The sequence below is a fragment of the Thamnophis sirtalis genome, unplaced genomic scaffold (assembly GCF_051295495.1).
Source record: "Thamnophis sirtalis isolate CommonGarterSnake01/CBP01778 unplaced genomic scaffold, rThaSir2_p1.2 scaffold_8, whole genome shotgun sequence".
Taxonomy (NCBI): domain Eukaryota; kingdom Metazoa; phylum Chordata; class Lepidosauria; order Squamata; family Natricidae; genus Thamnophis; species Thamnophis sirtalis.
The window spans coordinates 64,875,125-64,897,719 of record NW_028261388.1 but is presented as its reverse complement, the minus strand read 5'-3'; the positions used below and the strand labels follow the sequence as shown (position 1 = coordinate 64,897,719).

The 22,595-nt window shown below is 37.8% G+C and overlaps 1 protein-coding gene across 6 annotated transcripts in view; it reads right to left on the bottom strand.

Annotated features, from left to right (window-relative positions):
- DMD (dystrophin) overlaps nt 1-22,595 on the bottom strand; it is a 1,286,665-nt gene that overhangs the window by 319,840 nt on the left and 944,230 nt on the right. For all 6 annotated transcript variants that reach the window (XM_087721810.1, XM_087721811.1, XM_087721815.1 and 3 more), the window contains exon 54: nt 10,267-10,456. In XM_087721810.1, the coding sequence (XP_087577936.1) occupies nt 10,267-10,456 (190 nt within the window). The remainder of the gene's footprint in view (nt 1-10,266; nt 10,457-22,595) is intronic.

Genomic DNA, 22,595 nt, shown 5'->3' with positions numbered 1-22,595 from the left:
GGAGAATTGAAAGGAACAATAAAAAATGTAGACAATAAAGTTGAAAAGATACAGAATGCCTTAACAATCAACGAACAGAAAATCCAATGTATGGAAGAAAAAATAAAACACTCAGATCAGAAGATGGGAAAAATGGAAATAGAATATAGGCAACTTAATAAAGAATTGGAATTGTCAATAATCCGACTTGAAAATGAAAAAGCGGCATTCTACCTAAGATTTCAAAACATACCGGAAGAGAAGGAGGAAGATCTGAAAGGAAAAATAATTAATATCCTTACTGAATTTCTGCAAAAAACAGACCAGGAAGTGAGAGCAATTATTGATGAGGCTTACAGGGTGAATACTAATTATGCAAGGAGACATAGCCTCCCAAGAGAAGTACATGTAAGATTCGCTAAGAAAACTGCCAGAGATGAAGTGTACAAAAAAACCAGAGAAGAGACGATTATACTACAGGGAAAAGAGCTGACCATGCTTAAACAGATCCCACGGAGAATCTGGGAACAACGCAGGCAATACCAATTTTTAACAAACGAGTTGAATAAAAACAGAATAATGTACAGATGGCTGGTACCAGAAGGGGTTCTGGTATCTTGGCAAGGAAAAAGATATAAGATAGAGAATTTAGAAGAAGCACACAAATTCTATGAAGAACACTGTAATAGGGAAGGAAAACAAGGAAGCAAAGAGGAACTAGAATACAGAGGTCAAGTGGAAGAAACATCAGAAGACAGCGAAAGAAGCAGGAGAGAAGAACAGAGGCAAGAAAGAGAGAGAGCAGAGAAGGAAGGCGCGCGCGAGAAAAGTCAGATACAAACTAGAAGTAAAAGAAACAATTTCAGCTAAGGATGGATCAAGAAATAACAATTGTGTCGATAAACCTGAATGGACTGAATGCACCAAAAAAAGAGCCCAGATGTTTAATAAACTTAAGAAATTGAAAGTAGATATAGTCTGCATACAGGAAGTGCATATTAAAAAAGAACATAGGAATCTACTGGAAAACAAAAAACTAGGGAAATTATGTACAGCATTGGCAGATAAAAAAAAAGTGGGATAGCAACATATATAAAGGAAGAAATAAACTCCAAAGAAATTTACTCAGATGAAGAAGGCAGAATGCTAATGATTGAACTAGAGACAACAGAAAAACCGATATTATTAATAGTCATATATGTACCGAACCAAAAACAAGAGGAATTTTATAGGAAATTACATAACAAAATAAATGGATTAGAACATGAAAACATTTGCTTAATTGGCGACTATAACGCAATAGTAGATAAATAGTAGATAAAAAACTGGACTATGAAAGCAAAAAGAAAAACAAAACAAAAAAAAATACATTACCCAAATCCTTTTTTGAGATGGTAAAGGAATATAAATTGCAGGATATTTGGAGAGAAAGACACAAAGCAAGAAAGCAATATACTTTTTATTCGAGCCCCCATCAATCTCTATCAAGAATCGACATGGTTTGGATCTCATCCGGGCTGTGTAATCAAGTAGATGAAATCGAAATAGAACCAAATGAGTGGGCAGATCATAACCCAATAAAAATAAGATGGAAAGGTCAAAAAAGAAGAAAAAGATGGATGATGAATTCAAGTATTGTAAAAGAGACAGAATACACTGAAATGCTAGAGAAAGAATTAAAAATGTTCTTTAAAATAAATAAAAAAGAAGACACCTCAATTCAAAATCTATGGGACACCATGAAAGCATACACAAGAGGCCTTATGATAGCCTATATGACGAGAAAAAGGAGAAAGCAAAAAGAGCAACAAAAAGGCATGCAGAGAAGCGTAAGAACTACAGAAAGATCCAAAGAATAAAACTAAAAAGGAAAAAAATAGAGGTGATAAGACAGAACTACTTTGAACATGCCAACAAACCAGGACGATGGCTGGCATATAGACTGAAGAACGAAAGAGAAAAAAGGATGATATATCAATTAAAGGATGACGAGGGAAGAACTTGCTTCAAAGTGGAAGAAAAGAAGAATATTATTCATAAATATTTCACAAAACTATTCACACAAGAATATATGGAGGAAGCTAAAGTAAAACAATATTTAAATCTAGAAAAGATAACCCCAATTTCAAAAGAACAAAGGGAGGCGATAAATAGACCCATAACGTTAACCAAAGTGGAATCAGTCCTGAACAATCAAAATAATAATAAAACACCAGGACCAGATGGAATACCGGTGGAACTATACAAATATAACAAAATAATATGGGAGGAGCTAGGAGTGGAAATGTTTAATGAGGTTTTAGGAAAAGCCAAGATACCCGATTCATGGACTGAAGCAATAATATCCTTAATCCCAAAAGAGGAAACCGATCTACAAAAAATTCAAAATTACAGACCAATCTCACTATTAAACTCCGATTACAAAATATTTGCAGCAATTATGGCAGAAAGAATTAAACAGGTCTTAAATGAACGAATACATCCAGGCCAAAATGGTTTTTTACCCCATAGACACATGAAAAATAACACGAGAGTTATTCTAGACATAATAGAGTATTATGAGGCCCATCCAGAAAAGCAAATGGCACTGTTTTTCCTTGATGCACAAAAAGCATTCGATAACATAATTTGGAAATTTATAACAATACTATTGGATGAGATGAAATTCGGAGAAAAATTTACAAGAATGATAGAAAGATTTTATAGTACCCAGACAGCCAAAGTTCTGATGAACGGAGATCTAACAGAAAAGATTGAAATAAAAAAAGGAGTCAGACAGGGATGCCCCCTCTCTCCTCTGCTATTTATACTGACCTTGGAAACTTTATTAAATGAAATTCAGAATGACCAGGGAATAAAAGGTTTAAGACTTAAAAATGAAGAATCTAAAGTCCAAGCCTATGCCGATGACTTAGTATTTGCCTTAGAGGACCCATTAGAATCTAGTTTGGAACTAATTCAAAAATTAGTAGAATATGGTGAAGTGGCAGGACTAAAGATTAATAAGGACAAAACAAAAATGATAACTAAGAATATGACAAAAAAGCAAGAAGAGGAACTGGAAGCAGCAACCGGATTGCCGTTAACTAAGAAAGTAAAATATTTGGGGATCTGGTTGTCAGCAAAATGTTCCACAATCAAAGAGGATAATTACAATAAATTAGTGATACAAATAAAGAAAGATTTAGAAAATTGGAAGAATATTCAATTATCACTTATGGGACGTATAGCAACAATTAAAATGAATATCTTACCAAGAATACTTTTCCTGTTGCAAACCGCTCCTATTAGTCCAGGTAAAAAATTCCTTCAAGATTTAAAGAAATTAACTACCAGATTTATTTGGCAGGGACGCAAACCAAGGATCAAACTAAAGTCAATGCAAGACAGCAAGGAGAGGGGAGGCTTAGCACTACCAAATTGGGATCTATACGCAACTGCAGTAACAATGACAATGATGAAGGATTGGATTGAGTTAAAGAATAAAAGAATTCTGATCTTAGAAGGCCATGACCTCCAGGCGGGCTGGCATAATTTCTTATGGGATGACAAACATAAAATGCACAAATACTTTCAAAATCATTTAATTAGAAGAACTTTACTGCAACAATGGCTCAAAATAAAAAAAATCCACTATGTGAAAACCCCAAATTGGCTATCACCAACAGAAAGAACGACACATCCAAATTTTACAGGTTGGAACAAAATCCTAAGATACAGAGATCTAATTGACAGACAGGGAAATTTAAAAACAATTGAAGAATTGGCAGATCAGAATATGAAAGTTGATTGGCTAACTTACTTCCAAATTAAAACTAAATACAATAAAGACACTAAAATATATGGTATTGAAACAGAACCACATGAATTGGATAAAATTATTCAGTCCGGACAGTCCGGACAGAAAGATGATAGGAAAAATATACAAATTCCTATTGAAGTATCAAATGGAAGAGGAAATTGTAAAAGAACCAATGATAAAATGGGCATAGAACTTTGGCTATAACATTGAACTAGACAAATGGGAAAAATTTTGGGGAATAAATTTTTAAAGGAAGGAAAGAAGGAAGGAAAGGAGGGAAGGAAGGAAGTAGAGAATGGAGGGATGAAGGAAAAGAAAGGAGTGGAGGGTAGAAGAGAGAGGAAGAGAAGGAGAGAAAGTAGGAGTGGAAGAAGAAATGTGGAGGAGAGGTAAGGGAAGAAGAAAGAGGTAAGGGAAGGTAGGTAGAAGGGAGAGAAAAAGAAGAAGAGGAGGGAGGAAGAGAAAGAAAGAGAAGGAGGGAAGGTAGGATGGAGAAGAAAAAAGGTAGGAGTAGGGAAGAGGTAAGGGAAGGAAGAAGGGGACGGAGACGAGGAAGGAAGTAGAGAAGGAAGGGAAGGAGAAAAGAAAAGAAAGAGAAAACGAGGTGGTGTCTTAGCAGGTGCGAAGGATGGTAAACAAAGCATTTTAAACTATACCTTATAACCTTCCAAATGGAATAATAATAATATAAGAATGGCAAAGAAAAAGAATAATTATGTGAATGTATATCTATAATCTGTATGTAAGAGAATAAATGACAGTAAAAATATAAAGCATAATATAGGTAAATAATATTTGGTCATAAGTAGCTAAATTTAAATAAATAAAGAAATGTACATAAAAATGGATAACGAATAAGGAGATTATGAATGAAAGATAGAAATGTATAGTAGAAAAAACACTAACTGCAAAGAAACCGATTGGGAACTGCGGTATAATATACGATGGAACTTATTGTTCCTATGTTGTTTTTAAGTTATGTGTTTGATTTGTTGATGTGCTTATGTGTTTAAAATAATAAAATAAATAAATAAATAAATAAATAAATAAAGAAAGAAAGAAAGAAAGAAAGAAAGAAAGAAAGGAAGAAAGGAAGGAAGCAAAAAAAAAAGAAGATGATGTTGGATAGCCATTTGTCTGAAACGGTATAGGGTTTCCTGCCTAGGCAGGGGGTTGGACTAAAAGGTCTCCAAGGTCCCTTCCAACTCTGCTGTTGTATTGTATTGTATTATCTTAACAAGAAGGAAAACTTCATAATTAGACTTCTAGAAATCTATAAATGTATGTGGTATGGAGTGCAGATGCTGAAAAATAGATTATAGCATTGGTTAGCACATTGAACTAGCTGCGAGAGAAATGTCCCTTTAAAGATTTATAAACAGAGCAGTTCATAAAGCAGAGGTAATCCATGGGCATGGTATGACCTGCCCATAAATATGCAATCCACAAGGGGTGGTGGTGGTAGTGAAAAAGAACCCTTTGTTTGGACACAGGAACAAAAACAGGCATTTGAAATTTTAAAGTAAGTATTGTCTCAACTTACCAACCTTGAGAAATCTTTCAATTTGTATGTGGAGTAATACAGCACTTGGAGTCCTGACTCCAGAAAAGGGAAGTGGCAACACCCCACAATTTAGCAAAAGGGAGGTTAGCACATTGCCTTAAAATCCTGGCCGCAAACTGCTCTTCTGATCAAAGAAATTAATAAATTGACTTTTAGGCAGCCAATTACTATATTTACTAGTCATGCAATTCATGGAGTATTAGATATGAAGAGCATTAGTGTTCAAGTAGCAGAGTTGTGGGTTTTAATATGAGCACTAGAAAGGGCATGGAATGAAAGTATAAATATTTGGATGGATTCAAAATATGCAATCCTCACATTACTTGTCCATGCTGAAAGAGGACTCTTAATAGCAGAAGAAAGGAAGAGCAACTAGTGTGCTTGCTCAAGGGAATTAAAGATTCCATATGAGGAAATCTGCACAATCTCTCCAAGCTGGATGGTCGGATCCAACAGAAAGGGGAAAAGCAGCTGACAGAGAAGCAAGGCTGTCAGCAACCCGAGATGATCAGAGCCACCCTGACATGACAGCTTATGCAGCATTGGAAATACAAAAGGGACTGAGCCCCAGATATTCCAAAGCAGAAGAACTCCATCTTACATTGACCACTTACACGCACAGAGTGCCCATGCAAGTGAAAGGTGTAGCATATGTGCTCAAGTAAACCCAAGGCAAGTCAACCCAAAGGATATTATCCCATGGATTCATTAGTTATTGATTTCACAGACATGCCCAAGTGTGGGCTATATAAGGCAGTGCTAGTCATAAATGGGTGAATGCATTGCCACTGGCACTTTGGTCTGTGTGATGCACTACACAAAAGGGAATTAGGTTATCTCCTTTTGAAATGATGTTTGGGAGACTCCCAGTTATAAGTGCTAACTCGAAAAATCATATAGGGCACCTAGGTCAAATAGGGGTCTCATGGGTGAGTCAGATGGTGGGGGAACTGAATAAGCAAATACAAGAAATCCAGCAATACTGTGTGTCCCTTAGTATAGTATAGTATAAGTTTATTTATAGGCCGCCCTTTTCCCTGAGGGGACTCAGGGTGGCTTACAACTTATGTAGGAGGGGATACACACAATGACGTATAGAACAATACGTAATTAAAAAAATAGAGCAACATTCATCATTCGGGCGGGGACGGATTATAATCTTTAACCCCAGGTCTGACGGGATAGCCAGATCTTGAGGGCTGTACGGAAGGTCTGGAGGGTGGTGAGGGTACGAATCTCCACGGGGAGATCGTTCCAAGGGGTCGGAGCTACTACTGAAAAGGCTCTCCTCCGCGTAGTTGCCAGTCGACACTGACTGGCAGATGGAACTCGGAGGAGGCCCAATCTGTGAGATCTGATAGGTCGCGAGGAGGTAATTGGCAGGAGGCGGTCTCTCAAGTACCCAGATCCACTACCATGAAGGGCTTTATGGGTGGTAAGTAGCACCTTGAAGCGCACCCGGAGATCAACAGGTAGCCAGCGCAGCTCGCGGAGGATAGGTGTTATGTGGGCGAACCGAGGTGCACCCACAATCACTCGCGCGGCCGCATTCTGGACTAGCTGAAGTCGTCGGATGCTCTTCAAGGGCAGCCCCATGTAGAGCACGTTGCAGTATTCCAGCCTAGAGGTCACAAGGGCACGAGTGACTGTTGTGAGAGCCTCCCGGTTCAGGTAGGGTCGCAACTGGCGCACCAGGCGAACCTGGGCAAATGCCCCCCTGGTCACAGCCGACAGATGGTAATCAAAGGTCAGCTGTGGGTCCAGAAGGACTCCCAAGTTGCGAACCCTGTCTGAGGGGTATAAGGCAGAAGACATCAAAGTATAGCCAGTCGAACAAACAGGTTTAAAGATTTCTATCCTTGGGCTGTGAGACTTTTAAATACAACCACCATCACTCCATGCATATGCTAGTTTTTTTTTCTCTTTTCTTTCTTTTTTCGTTTCTGTTATAATTTTGCACCAGTGAGATTAAAACCAATTTCGTTTTATTTAAGTACAATGACAATAAAGATTATACTTATACTTATAAAATAAATGTATTCTACAAAAACAGTTTCTGGGCAAAATATATGATTCTCTATATAATCTAAAAAAGTTAATTTACCTTCAGAATCCAATTTATGTATTTTAAAATTGTCTTAAATATTTTTATTTGTTTCATTCACATTTGCTTTGTTAAGTTTATGAAAGATACCAATATCTAATTAAATGGTTTCACAGGTTTACTATATAGTGATTAGACTGATATAATAGAATAGATCTAAAGCAATTTCAATGTTGAATCTAATATTAGTAATCTAGAAGGCAATGACACCATCTATAATTATTGGTACAAACTCACAAGAGTAATTAACCCAGCTGAGATGTTATATAATTATAAATATTATTATTGCAGAAAGTCAAGTTTATTATGTGTCAGATCCCTACCATGATACTGCCATTTCTGTGGGGAGGGGAACCTGGATCATTTATTCACTTATTACCCTCTTCCTTCTTTCTACATATCCTATAATCTCTTAGTTTATAACCCTAGCTCTGCCCTATGCTTTGATTTACCTTTTTGGAATGTGTATGCGGGGAGGGCCATCTGTTTTGTCTCAGTTCTGAAGTGCCTGGGAACAGTCGCTTATTCCTTCCCAGGTTGACCGTGGTCACAACATCTTCACACCTGTGGATTGGCTCATTCAACATCGGACTGAGGGGAGAGGTTTCTAACTCCTTTATCCTAACAGAATTGCCTAAGGGGACCTTAGAGCCTGCTTTGCTTTTGTCCTGCAATCATTTCCTTTCAATAAAAGATTCCTTTTGAAATGTTGCTATTTCAACTTTTATGTTATGTCAACTAAGAAAAATTATTCTCCATATATGTATACATAATTTATATTGTAAAACAATATAACTATTTCAACAGGCAAAGAAAACCAACAATTACTGTTGTATTTCCCAGTCTGTCTTAGCACTTTGAGATTAAATCCTAAATGATAATTAGCCAACAATATTTCTTTCTAGTGTGGAAACATATCTATAGATTTTAAGTCCAATTATATGCATGTAATATATTTTTAATAACAACAAAATCTTAGAATAATTAAATAGTGCAAAAGAATCACCACCAAACTATTAAAGTAATCACACTTTTTGCAGATTTGTGCAGATCCTTCAGAGGCTGTTGGGATCTCTGCATTTGTGTGCTTCACATTAAAGATGGTCCCAATGGAAGCATTCTTTGTGAATATACAAGTATGCACAAACAGCTAGGGACAACTGTCAAAGCAACTTTGAATAACCTATGCACAATTATGTTCATTTGTAACTACCTTAATGACTGTAATATTTCAATTGTGTTAACATATGTTGTAAAGTGCCTTATAATAATAGGATGTTGTTTATTTCTAATATGTTTGCCATTGTATTACGGGACTGATTTTCTTAAAATTTTCATTTTCAGTGATAAGTACAATATTATAATTTTCATTATGTATTGCTGCACTTATGCTTTTAAGTTTGTTATTTATTTTTAAATTAGCATTCCTTGTTTATATAGTGAGCAAAGCAATTCTTTTTATAAGCAGAAATAGGACTAATAAAAATATGTCCAGTTTTATAACAAAATAAACAAATGATTGAGCAGAAAAATATCAAATAACTACAGAAGTTGAAAGAAAAGAATGGAACACACAATCTTTATCCTCAAGAGTTATTTATAAGTTAATATAGGTATTACATTATAAAATCATTTTAAAACAATTTATGGTATTGTGATATGCTTAAAATATCAGTTGTACATCTATTTTTCTACACCAATAACATGATCATCATATTACAGATTACCAATTACTATATTAGTAACACAAAATGAAATGCTCATAGTACTACTTAACATATATAAATATAATGTATTATTAATGCTGCTGTAAAAACAACACAAGATAATCTAAATTTCCTTTTGGATTTTATTTATTATTATTAGATTGGAGATAAGTGCAACAAAATATACTTTTATTGGAATGTGCTATAGGACTCCCCACCAACAGACATCAGGAGAGAAAGCCCTGAATGAAGCAAATTTATATGTTTGGTTTGTATTTTACAAAAGAAAGCTAAAGGAAGTAGTACAATTACTATATGATACTTAAACTTGATGCTTTGATAAGCTATTGGAATGACCTCCTTGCTATATTTCAGACAAATGGAATCTCTCTGATATTATCAACATATACAATAAAGAACACTGTTTATATTACAACCTACTTTTATACTATTATATTCACATTTCAAAGGACAGTTGTGTGATTTCTAGGCAATGGGTTACAGTAAGGGTGTCAAACTGGTGGCCCATGTGCTGGATGCATCATGCACAGGTCATGCCCACCCAAGTACTGCAAAGGGAAAATATGTCACGATATATTACGTGATGGCAACATGACGCCATAGGTTTGACACTCATGTTCTACAGGGACATAAATGTATAAATTTGACTCAAAAGAAGTTTATTTCCAAGGTATATTAATACAAATATTGTATATATAAAAAGTGAGCTCTTATAAATATTAAGTGCAAGTTCAAATACTGTTTCAATTCTATTAAATCAATATGAATTAGTAGGAAAACTTACCTTTTTCTACTGATTTCCTAATTAAAATATATATATATGAATGAAGGGGAGGGATAGCAACTTTACCTTATTTTGCTCAACGTAAGAAAAGTCAAAGAGCATAACTTCTGAACATGTGATTTATTTGATATATCAATCTTCTCTACTGTCTATATTTTTATGAATATTTATTTAAAGTTCATAAATGGAGAGAGAGATTTAGAGCTAACTTTAAAAGCCTTTGATTGTTTTAGTTTGAGACATACCCATGTGAAAGTAGTTCATCATTACAATATTGCTAAGCAATATTTCAATTGCTTAGCTTACCTGCCATTGCCTCATGAGCTCCTGTATTTCTTGAGCGTCTTCTAGGATTCTCTCTTTACATGTGGCATCCTGTAGGACATTGGCAGTGATTTCTGCTTCTGTAAGCCAGGCAAGAAACTGTTCCAGATCCAAATAGAATTGTTGCAAGAGCCTTAGAGCTGCTTCCAATGAGGCCTCTTGCTCTCCAACACTGTGAAAATGCAAACATAGTTACATGACGATGAGTAACTGGGATCCAAAATGGTTCATTCATTCATATAGACAGAGAGTATAGGAGAAATTTTCAGTAATACTGAGATGAAATTTGAATTAAACTTTTATGCATAAGTCTCAAATCCTTTTAACGAATGTTTCCTTCTGAAACCACTATTAAAACTAATTCCTACCCTTTAGATAGAAGTGGCTATTTAGTGACATTTTCAGTGATAATGGACAGTTATGGTTCTACAGAAGTGAACATGACAATGTTACATTTTTACTATTATAATTTGAAACAAGCTATTTAATCACACTATTTCCAAATTATATATAAACTTATTAAGAGAAGTCAAATAAAGCGTTTTTTCAATCACTGACTAGTCATAATTTACCAAAACCTAATAAGTTTCAGAGTTAGGGATGTGATCTTATCTGTTGATCACAGTTGACTATTTTTAAAAAAAAACTTTTTAAAAAAGAATAAGGATACATGTATATACACATACAAGAAAGAAGAAGAAACAAAAAAAATATAGAATCAGGTGAGTCTCAAGAAGCTTACAAATGTAATAAAGATATGTTTTTTTCCATATTCGTATGCATAATTTAGTAAAGGAATATCTGAGGGAGAAAGGTGGTTAAGAAATATGAAACATAATAAATATAAATAATATCTTTGATCCCTAAATTATGATTAAATTCAATACAGAATAAAATCATCTTGAAACTACTGATTTTGGCTCTATCATACATATGTTTGTAATATATGTTCAGGTTATTCATATACCACCAATATTTTTTTTAAAGCCATATTTCTAAAGCATCTTCCCAACATATTGTGTGAAGATCAATAATCACAGGAAACTGGCTGTGCCTTTATCATCAGAAGAACATATTAAGCCATAAACAATTCCTGCCAAGTTAAAGTAACAAGTCTAAGAAAAAAGTGAACAGTTTTTTTCCCCTCATGGGCTGAATTTTGCTGAACACAAAAGCTAATGCTATATAATTACTATTTTAAAAAAAGATTTTTGTTTGTTCCTCTCCTGTAAACATGAACATCAATTTAACAACTCTAATTGCAGAAGAATGTACAAGTTTTCCACTCTATAAAATAAATGCTTAGAAGCTTAAATTTAAAGTTTTAAAAGTACTATAAGTGTCAGGTGCGACTTCATTTAATAATCAGGAAAGAAACCATTCAACTCCATTTGTTTGAAATTAAGTGTACTTTTACTAATTACAAATGAACAATAACGAAGCTAAGCTGAATCTGGTTAATTAGGCGTGAAAGCAAAGAATATCATGTATAATTCAATCCCCTCCCCTTGGCACCCCAGTCCATAGTCCAATTATAATTCACCCAACTGTCAGGTGGGAGAAATCTTCAAAAAACATCACCAGGATGGAATGCTGGATAGTTAACCTTGGCGGGAAACTCCCTTCCTCCACATGCGCAATGAGATGGTCAGGTCGGTGTCTAGAATCTTCCTCCAGCACATAACGATTCCCTTCCCAAATACCATGCCCCCCCTCCCCGTTTCAATGGCAGCCGAAGCAGCAGCAAAGCAGAGGCTGACAATAAGTTAGACAAAAGATGCACTACAGGTTAGGCTTTCCAGTCAATATGGCATTAAAAAAGAAACTGATAGCATATTGTTATAAAAATAGGACAAATACATAGTAACAAAGAGCCTTTCACACTGAATAGAGATGGTTTTAGTCAGAGGTGGGCTTCAGCTAGTTTGGACTGGTTCAGGTGAACCGGTTGTTAAGATTTTGTGCAGTTCGGAGAACCAGCTAATTGTACCACTAGCTGGCCCCACCCACCCCGCCCTGCTCACCCTGCCCTATCTTGCCTCGTCCACCTTGGCTGGTGGCCAGAGTCACGGCTGCACGCAGCTACTCTCTGGCTCCTTCACTCACGTGCCCAGCTAATCTCTGGCTCCTTTGCTCGCTCGCCCAGACCATGTGGCCCAGCTGATCTCCGCTCTGCTCACTGCGGCTGCCTGCGAAGGTAAAGCACTCGGCCAAAAGGCTGCCCACTGCCTGCTTGCTCCCACAAGTTTCCACCATGATCTCACCCTTTACTGAATTGGCTTGCTTACCTTCACCATGTTTTCCCTCCTTCAGAGGCCTCATACTCACTCTCCCAACTTCTTCCCTCAAGACTTCCTCTTTCTCTGTCCTGTGACCTTACCTTCCTCCCACAGCTGGTGGCAGAGGGGAAGACAAGCCAGCAAGGGCTGAGCTGTTGCCACTTAGCTCCTTGCCAGCCTCCATCTCACCCCTGTTGCTGGGCCTTGCCTGCTTGGGGGGGGGCAGTGGGAGACCAGGGAGAATGATGCTACACTGCCTGCATTGCCCCTCTGCCAGCCGTCCTACCTCCCTCACCCACCCACTAGCCCATGCGCTTTGCCTGAGCTGTGAGAATGGTGCAAGCCCCATGGGCTGGAAGGTAAGGTTGATGGTGGGGAAGGAAGAGCTGCTCAATGCTTGCTGTACTCAGTTCAAGGGCTTCCTCAGTGGTGGGAGACACAGCGAGGCAAGGCTGCCTTTCGGGCCCAGTTTTGGCTTCCACAGGGCCTGAGAGAAAATGCCTTCCCCAAGGGTTGCCCACTCGCCCATCTGCCATCCAGTCTGACCTGGAAGTGGCATGTCCCCTTGTTGTGGTCTGAATGTGGGACCCAAGGCAGAGCGGAGGTAGAGCAGGTGGTAGCCCAGAACAGGGTCTGAAAGGTAGCCTTGCCATGCCATGTCCTCCCCCACAAGACAGCCCAAGACAGAATTTTCCACCACCAATATTGATATTGTTCACCCCCAATATCAAGTGGCAGCAGTGATGTGCGGTGAGGTTTATGGCTGGTGAGGCACTGACACAGTGGTGGGTTTCAAAAATTTTTAGACTTGTGGACTAAAAAAGCCATGCATGCTCAGTTCTGATTTAAAGCAACAGCATTTGTTTTTCTCCTTTGCGAAAAAGTTTCCTTCATTCTTTTTCTTTTCCCTCCCCCTCCTTCCTCCCTCTCTCCCTTCCTCCCCCCTCTCTCAAACAGACACATGCACACAGAGAAGTTGGATTGGATATATTTTCCAATGGCTTGAAAGCAACTCCTCTGCCATACTCCCCCATTCCCCTGCTAGAGAAGCCGGAGGGGAGCCGATCTGAGCCTTTGATTGCAGGTGGAGCCATGTTGCCTTTTCAAACTTGTAATCAGTGAAGCTGGGCATATATAGTTTTATCCAGCTCTGTGTGTGTGTGTGTGTGTGTGTTTGTGTGTGTGTCTGAAAAGGCAATGTGGTTCTGCCTGCAATCAAACTACACTTGGGGAGGGATCTACACTTGAGGATGAAGTTTGAATTCCTCCCCCTCCCTCCGACCCACATGTACCTTTTCCAGCTGTTTCAGAGAGGATTTCAACTCTGCTCTTGCCTACCATCATGAAAGGAAAAAAAATGTAAAAGGAAAAAGGCAAGAGCTGAGGTCAGGCTGAGCTAGTTACTGTCAGAATCACTGTGGATGACTCTGCTTAACTGTTTAAAAAAGCCTCTAAAAAGCACCCTCTACAGGAGGAGGCAGGAGAATGACATGCCTCACCTATGTCAGGAATTTTTAGGCTTTTAACCATTGCTTAACTCTGCTCGAGTGATCATAAAACGCCTAAAGTCAGACTAGATAAGGCACGTCGTTCTCCTACCTCCTCCTGTACAGGGCACTTTTTTAGAGGCTTTTTAAAAAAGTTAAGCAGAGTCATCCATGGTGACTCTGGCAGCAACTAGCTCAATTCGACCTTTTCCTTTTACATTTTTTTTTTCTTTTCATGATGACAGTGGTGAGGCTCTGCCTCCCCTGCCTCCCCTGACTGCACGTCCATGAGTGGCAGTCACTAACTTCCAATCAATCTATCACAGTTATGGGGTAAAATGCAGTACTGTCAGTACTTTTAGACTTCAATAGCCTATATCAAGATTTGTCAAACTCTAGAAAAGCTATTATCCTGGACATATATTCTCAATTATAAATGTCAACATAATGTCCACATCAATTATTAAGTAGAAGAAATTGATAACAAAAAAGGAGAAATATATACATAATTTTTGTGTATGCTGCTGATTCACCAAATTGCTAAAATATATTTCATTATAGACTTGGGTAAAACTATTATCTTGGTGCTAATGATAAACTAAAGGTACCTGGTTTCCTTTGTTAAGAATCTCTATTTGAATAAGACAGTTCTTAATACAGACTCTTCAAAAAGAATGATGATCACCTAATGCCCATTATGTTAATTACATGTGGATTTATTTCTTCTGGTATCTTAAATTTAGCAGACATAATGGTATGATCAATCATAATTCATAATCAGTATTAGACAGTAACAAGTTAATTCACAGTGAAAATAAACCAAGTTATTAGGAAACAATTAAAAGATTAAAAGTAAGAGAAGAGAAACTAGGCAATGATCCAAACAATGAATCACTACCAAGAAATTCACAGTTCATTATCAAAGAAATCTAAAATCAAGGATTGGAAAATTAGCATGAAACAGAACAAAAGAAAGGATGGTACTGATAATCCAGCAGATAAACTCTGCTTCCAAGCAAAGGTTTACAGCAGTGGTTCCCAATGTGGGGCCCATGCCCCAGAGTGGGACAATTTGATTTTTAATGGAAGCAATTGGAAAATGAGCTATTAACTGAATTTTTGAAAGTACGCTAATTGTTTTATATATTTGTGATGAAACAGCTGTGTTTCATTTACCTATTGTCTTTGTTAAAGTGCATTTCCTAGGACCTGAAAAGGATATCCCAGCTGGGGGGGAAGAGGGAGTAACTGCTAGCCAATCAGATCTATTCCCACTAAGGATCATGGGACTGGCAGAGTCTCTCTCTCTCTCTCTCTCTCTCTCTCTCTCTCTCTCTCTCTCTCTCTCTCTCTCTCTCCCTCTCCCTCTCCCTCTCCCTCTCCCTCTCCCTCTCCCTCTCCCTCTCTCCCTCCCTCCCTCCCTCCCTCTCTCTCTTTCCTGTGGGCTTTGCTGCTGGGTGAGCTGCTCTGTGGGGAGACAGAGTAGATGGCTGCTGGTAGAAGCCTAGCAATGAGGATACCGAACCAGGACCCAAATTTAAGTAAGAAATTGTTAGATTTACAGTATTTTAAGTCTTGTTTTCCCAGGCCGTGTTTTACAAGACTTTTCCTCTCAGCGCAGACTGAGCCATGCATGCATAGGCCTTGCCAGGCCTGTGTGATTCACCTCCACCTAATGAAGTACCAAAGCATTTTCACACTAAAATGCAGGTTAACACCAAATGGGTGAATAGGAGGGCTCATAGGTTACAACCCCCCTTTCATTCATGACAATCATTATTCATAAATTAAGTTAAGATTGTTTTTTAAATTTTCTTCTTTCTGCACCATCTTCTTTTAATAGTTATTTCTTTTAATAATTTTCATCATAGTTTTTCTCACATTTATTAGGTTTAGTCACAAACCCTATGCAAAAAATGAATAGTGCAAGCAAGAAGAAAGTTGGACAGTATTCACAAGAATATTTAAAACTTGGCTTCAAACGGTCACCTTTCTGCCTCTTATGTCAACAATGTTTGATCAACGAATCAATGAAACGAGGTCGTCTTGAGGCACATTTGAAGACGAAACATAGTGTACATGTAAATTCAGATTTAAATTACTTCAAGTTAAAGTAGAATAAAATATGGATTAAAATATAAGAATGACGATGTGGAATAAAAGCGACATAAGCTTGTTTAAAGGGACAGGGAAATGTCATCAGCCTCTAACTACAAGATGTTGCAGCCAACGTCCTTATGACAAAAGTCCAAACCACAAGGTTCAATTAAAATTTGCATAAAGGCACGTAGTCAGTACCTGTGGCTCAAGACAAAAGGAGAAGTAAGACCCCATCTCCTTATAAGGCTTTTTCCTCAAAGTAACCAATAAGAAATGAGTTAAGTGTTTCCGTGTTACGCTGCCTTTGGGAACGTATAAGAACGTGTGCTTCGATAATGAAGGTTGAATTTGCAATGTTAGCCATTTTGCTAACTTTCTGAACCTGGCTGCCAAATAAAATTTTCCTGTATCCTGAGAAGTCTAAAGCCTGTCATTTTCTGCAACAAAGTATTTAAAGAGAAGTTTGAAAAAAGATCAACAATAAAGTCTCCGTTCACTGCACAAACTGTTACTGTCAGTCGTATTCTTGAGGCTAGTTATGAAATTTCTTTACTAATTGCTAAATCTGGGAAAAATCATACTATGGGGAGGATTTAATTAAACCATCAATATCAGCATTTCTTAAAACAGTTCTGGAAAAAGATGACAAAAATGTGAAAGCCATGCCACTCAGTAACAACACTGTTAGCAGAAGATTAAATGAGTGAAGATATTGAAACGTTGAAAAGCTAAAATCAAGAAAATTCTCAATGGAAAACAACATCTTGTACTGCAGATGGTGCCCCCCGTTATGATGGGCAAGAAAAATGGTTGCTTAAAACTGATGAAAGATGAGAATCCAGAAATGCTTCTTGTGTACTGTGTTATTCATAGAGAGAACTTAGTGTCCAAAAACATTTCTCCTGTTCTTAATGAGATACTAAAATCAGTTATAAAATGTATCAATGCTATCAAAGCTAATGCCAAATGTCAGCGTCTCTTCAAGCAATTTTGTGAAGATAAAAATGCAGACCATGTGAGACTTGTAGTACTTCACACTGAGGTAAGGTGGGTCTGAAAGGGAAATTGTTTGAAAAGATTCATGGAACTATTCGATGTTCTTAGTGACTTTTTAAGTGAAAAGCCTGAAATGAAGCAGCTGCTAACCATTGATGGTAAAGCATTTTTCAATTATTTAGCAGATAACTTTGAACAACTTAATATGTTGAATAAACAACCTCAAGGAATAAATAAAACTCTTGTTGATGCTAAGATGAAGATATTTGGCTTCATTACATTTATAGAGTTATGTCAAAAACATATTTCTGACAAAATATGGGTAGTGCTCTAAATGCTACTGAAGAAATAAATCGACTTGCAATCACTGAATGAGGAGACTTGAGAATAAAGCTGACTAAATTGGAGTCTAATATAAAATCTCTCTGCAGCAGTCATCAACCACAAGGATCTGGGAGGAGGAGCCAACATCGTGATGATACATCGTGCGGGCTTGAATATCCAAGCCCGCCGATGACACTTTTGCCCCTGGACAGTCCAGCAGGACCTAAAGCATCCCAGAGAGATGGTGACCAGGAAGTCAAAGCCTTGCTGGTCTCAGGGACACCGCAAAGTCCCTGATTGACCCAAGGGAAGCACTTCGAACTGGCGGCAAACAGGCAGCCCCTAGCCTGACGAAGTTGGAGACGGCTCCAAAAGGAAAGAAGTGAAAGTGAGTCTATCGGGTGAGGTTTTGTTTTTTACTTTGAGAAAGATTGCCCAAAGAAACCTTTTTTTTAAAAAAAGATAAATTAGTCCTCTAAGTAAAGAATAAAGTGGCGAATTTAATCCTTATTGGACTGCCTTAGAAAATTTTTGCTCTTGTTTGCAACGATGTTTTGTGGATGAAGTGATTGTAACGTTTCCTGTTTCTCCACTTGAAGTGAATGGATTGATGTTCCCTTCTATTTTTTACCACCTTATTTTTTTTGGCTTAAATTAAAACTCTTTTTATTTTAACAAATTCCTTCTTCCATTTGCTATAAAATTATATTAAAGATACCTAAATATTTTTGTTTTCCATAAAATTGAGAGAAATTATAAAAAGGTTGAATCTGCCATTCGGAAACCTGAGTTTGAAGTTTTTTCCCCTTGAAACAATGTATCCTTTGTTCACTCTTATTTGATTTCACTGACTTTGCAATGGAAGGGTTTGGAATTTGTTTATAAAACCTGATAAAGACTCAAGGGCACAAATTTGCATTTTGCAGGTGCTTTTGGAAAATATTTTGGCAAGAGAAGGAAAAGGAAAGAAAAAGATAAGAATCCTTCTACTTTGAAAAGAATAAAAGAACTTGTGCTTAAGACTCAAAATAAATATAGACATGTTCATAAAAAAATTGGCAGGCTAGAGTGACAGTGATTATTAGACTCCTTTTTTTCTTTTTTCTTTTTACATTTCCTTTCTTTTGGAAAAATGGATCAATATTCAGATGAGCAAAACTTAAAATTTTAAAACATCCTGGTTGGAGTACAAAATATTTTAGAAGGATTTGAGAGATTTGAGAAGAAATTGGATAGACTATTGGGTATCACAGCAAAAGATGATGGGGTGGGAGCCCCCAAAATTAAAGAAGGGAATGAAAATACAGAAAATAAAGATAAGACAACAGATGAACTTATTAATGGAGCAAATGTGGGTGAAAGCGGAGAGAAGGGAAGATGGAAAAGTGAATTTGACAATTTGGAGATTTATCCCAAATTTCAAGATACAGGAGAAAAAAAAGAGCAAAAAGGATGGAGTTAACAAGACAAATCTACTCAGAAATAAGTTTGACAACCAAAGATAAGCCAATGTTAATAACAATTCAAGGGTAACGAGACTACATGAGAGATCTTCTAAGCAATAAAGTGCGGAGAGAAGTTTATAACTCTGGAAAGGAGCTGAAAAGAGAATTGACACAACAACTGGCAAGAGAGATAAGACCGCTTTGCTACTGGAAAGATACAGGTTGATAATGACAGTTGACGATAAAAAGCTAGCTAACTTTTGGTGATTAATGAGTAGGGATTTTAGTATTTTGAAGACTTTTTAGATTATCATTGAATGTTTATTTGTTAACATACAATTAACTATGATATTAATAATGAAATGATAACCTTAATTCAGATAAATAACCTGGCTATAAATTGTAAATTGGGATTTGGTGAAAAGACCCATAAACCTGATTAATACATTTTTACATAGATCTTGCTATGAAGGTATAATTAATTTGGGTCAGAAGAGAAGAGACATGATACAAATAGTAAACAATTTATTTTTTCTTGTTAACTATAATAATAATAAGGAAATGTTAATTGATACTTTTGGTGATCAATAAATAGGAATGTTAGCATTTTTTTAGATTGCTTTAGATTTTAAATGTTTATTCTGTTAACATATAATCAACTACGATAATAATAATGAAATGATAACCTTAATTAGAAAAAATAAACTGGATATAAATTATAATTTGGAATCTAGGGAAAAGATCTATAAATCTTATTAATAAATTTTTGTCTAGAGCTTGTTACAAAGGTATAATCTCTTTTGGTTTTTACTGCCACCCTACTTTCCTTTCCTTTTCTCCCTTCCTCTCTTCTCTACTTTCTCCTCCTCCTCTCTTTTCCCTTTCTTTCTTCCCCTTCCTCTCCTCTACGCCTCTCTACCTCTCCTCCTTCATATCCTCTCTCCTCCTCTTCCTGTCTCTGCCAATCTTTCTCTCCTTTCCTCTTTCTTCTTTCCCTCTCTTCTCCTCTCCTCTTCTTCTCTTCCTTTCTTCTTGTATTGTTGTGGCTATTGCCTATTTTCCTCTTACGTCTGGTGTATTTTCGGGATCGTATTCCAGAAAACCTGGTTCTAATTTTATATTTGCCATTTTACATTCCTTTTCCTTGTTATATTTTGCCATCTGTTTTTTATCTATGTCTCATTCTTTGAACATATACTTATGTATTAGTTTTTTACTACTTTTCTAATTTCCCACTCTTTCATTTAATAGTATGTCATCTGGGTTTTTATTTCTCTCTCTTGCTTTCTTTTCTATCTTATTCATATTCTTTCTCTAACCAATCATAAAATCCTCTCTCCATGCCTTGAAGTACACTGATTCCTCTTTATCCTTTATTCTCAGAGTTAACCTATTCATTTCTGCATAGTCCAAATTTTTTATTATCTCTCCTTCCAAAGGGATCTCAAATTGTATTTCGAATTTGTTAGGTACCTTTATTTTAATATCTATAGTAATTAATATGATCAAAGTATTACAGAAAAAAGTTTTCATTAAAATTATTTTATATTTATGCATTTTAGTTCTCTATTATATGTTTTGAAACTTTATTTGCTGTTTTTTCATATCCCTTCATACTATTATTTTTTAAGTTCTTCAGTACTTCTACTGTCTTTCGTTTTTTTATTTTTCTCTTTCATGGATTCCATGTTCTTTGGAACCTTGTATAAATGAAGTTAATGGCCTTTTAGGCTTCCTCCATATGAGTAGGAGTTCACTTTTTGAATAGTAAGAATTATTTGTCATACTGGAGGGGGGGTGGAATAAAGATTTTAGAGATGTTTAGGTGGGGCATGGCCAAAAAAATGTTGGGAACCACTGCTTTATACACAATACTAATAATTATGATACCATTTAGATATACATAGTCATAATCTTTCAACTTCTAGTATTTGTGTATACATTATAATTATACTACATTCTACTATATATATCATAATACATAATACTATTTACCTTACTTCTACTTTTTACCTCTTCTTAAAATAAACTCTTAATAAAACAGCCACCTGTTCTGACCTGTTCTGAAGCTTAACTGGAATGTACTTTAATTAGCAAGATACCAAAACCTTGGTGGCTGAAAGCCAAGCAGAACAAACAGATAAGGACCTTGGCAGCAACTCAGACAAACTCAGGCAGCAATAAACACAGATAAGGCTTGGCGGCAATCCAGCCTGCCAAGCTCTCAGTACTCCTCCGACATTCAATCCTGCGTTGACTTCTACAAAAAGGACCTTATGCACAAATAGCTTTTATAGTCTGGAGAGGAGCCTAATGACCACCAGCTGAGCGCAATTACCTCCTGTAATTGCGTAATTGTTCTTGATGTCTAGTAGCTCTTCGATGGCGTGCATCCAGGAACAAATCACTGCTGGCTTCTGGATCATTGTCCCTTGTCTCCTCCCCACTGGTCCAAGGCTCAGGCGCCACCTGGTGGCCAACCAGCCTCTCTGCACCCTGCTCAGAGTCAGAACTCTGTCCAGGGTCCTGTACCTCCTCCAGAGCTGACTCAGAGGGCCCCTCGCTGTCGGAGTCTGGTGGCAGCTCCAATGGCACCTGCTGGGCCACAACACTATCCCTCACCGCAGGGCCCTTCCCCCGGGTCTGATGCTCGGGATTTGGCCTTGAGGGATATTGTGCATGATAGGCTCACACCAGAGCAGGGGCATGCACGTCCGTCGCATCGGTCCAGGTCCCTCCGTCCGACCCCTCGTCCGTCCAGTCTACCAAATACTGGAAACGTCATTTGAGCCATCTCAAGTCACGGATCCAGGCTGCTTCATGCGGTGGCTGCGTGTCCACCTCACGCGATGACGGCTGGGGGGAAGAGATTTGGCGAAAAGGATAAGCCGATCGCTCAGGGATCAGGAGCGAGCGATGGAACACCGGGTGTACTCACATTGAGCGTGGGAGGGGGTCAGGTGATAGGCCACTGAATTGATGATGGTCTCCATGGGGAATGGCCCAAGATATCAGTGGTCCAACTTCTTAGCCACCTGGTGGGATGGAAGACGCCGCATGGACAGCCACACGCGATCTCCCACAGCCAACTCTGGCACCACATGCCGAGACTTATCTGCCATCTTTTTGTAGTCCTCCTTCACCTCATTCAGATAGTGGTGCACCACTTGGTGGACTGCCTAGAGCTCAGAGAGGAAGTCCTGCACTGTGGGGACCGGGGAGAGGGAAAAAATGAGGGTGATACCCAATGTTAGCCATGAAGGGCGTCGTCCATGTGGAGGTGTGCTGGGAGTTGTTAAATGCAAACTCCGCCATGGCCAGGTACTCTGCCCAATTGTTCTGCTGCTAATTCACGAAGCAGCGCAGGTATTGTTCTAGGATCCCAATCACTTTCTCCGTACCCCCATTGGTTTCGGGATGGTGCACCAAGGATAAACATACCTGGACATCTAGAGCTGCCATCAGCCCTTTCCAAAACTGGGCCATGAATTGCATCCCACAGTCTGAGACGACCCGGCCAGGTAGGCTGTGCAAGCGGAACACGGGCTGGATGAACATGCAGGCCATGGCGCGGGCTGTCGGCAATCTCCGATAGAGAATGAAATGTGCCATCTTGGTGAGCATGTCCACCACAACGAGGATAAACCCTGATGACGGAGGCAGCTCGGTCAAGAAGTCCA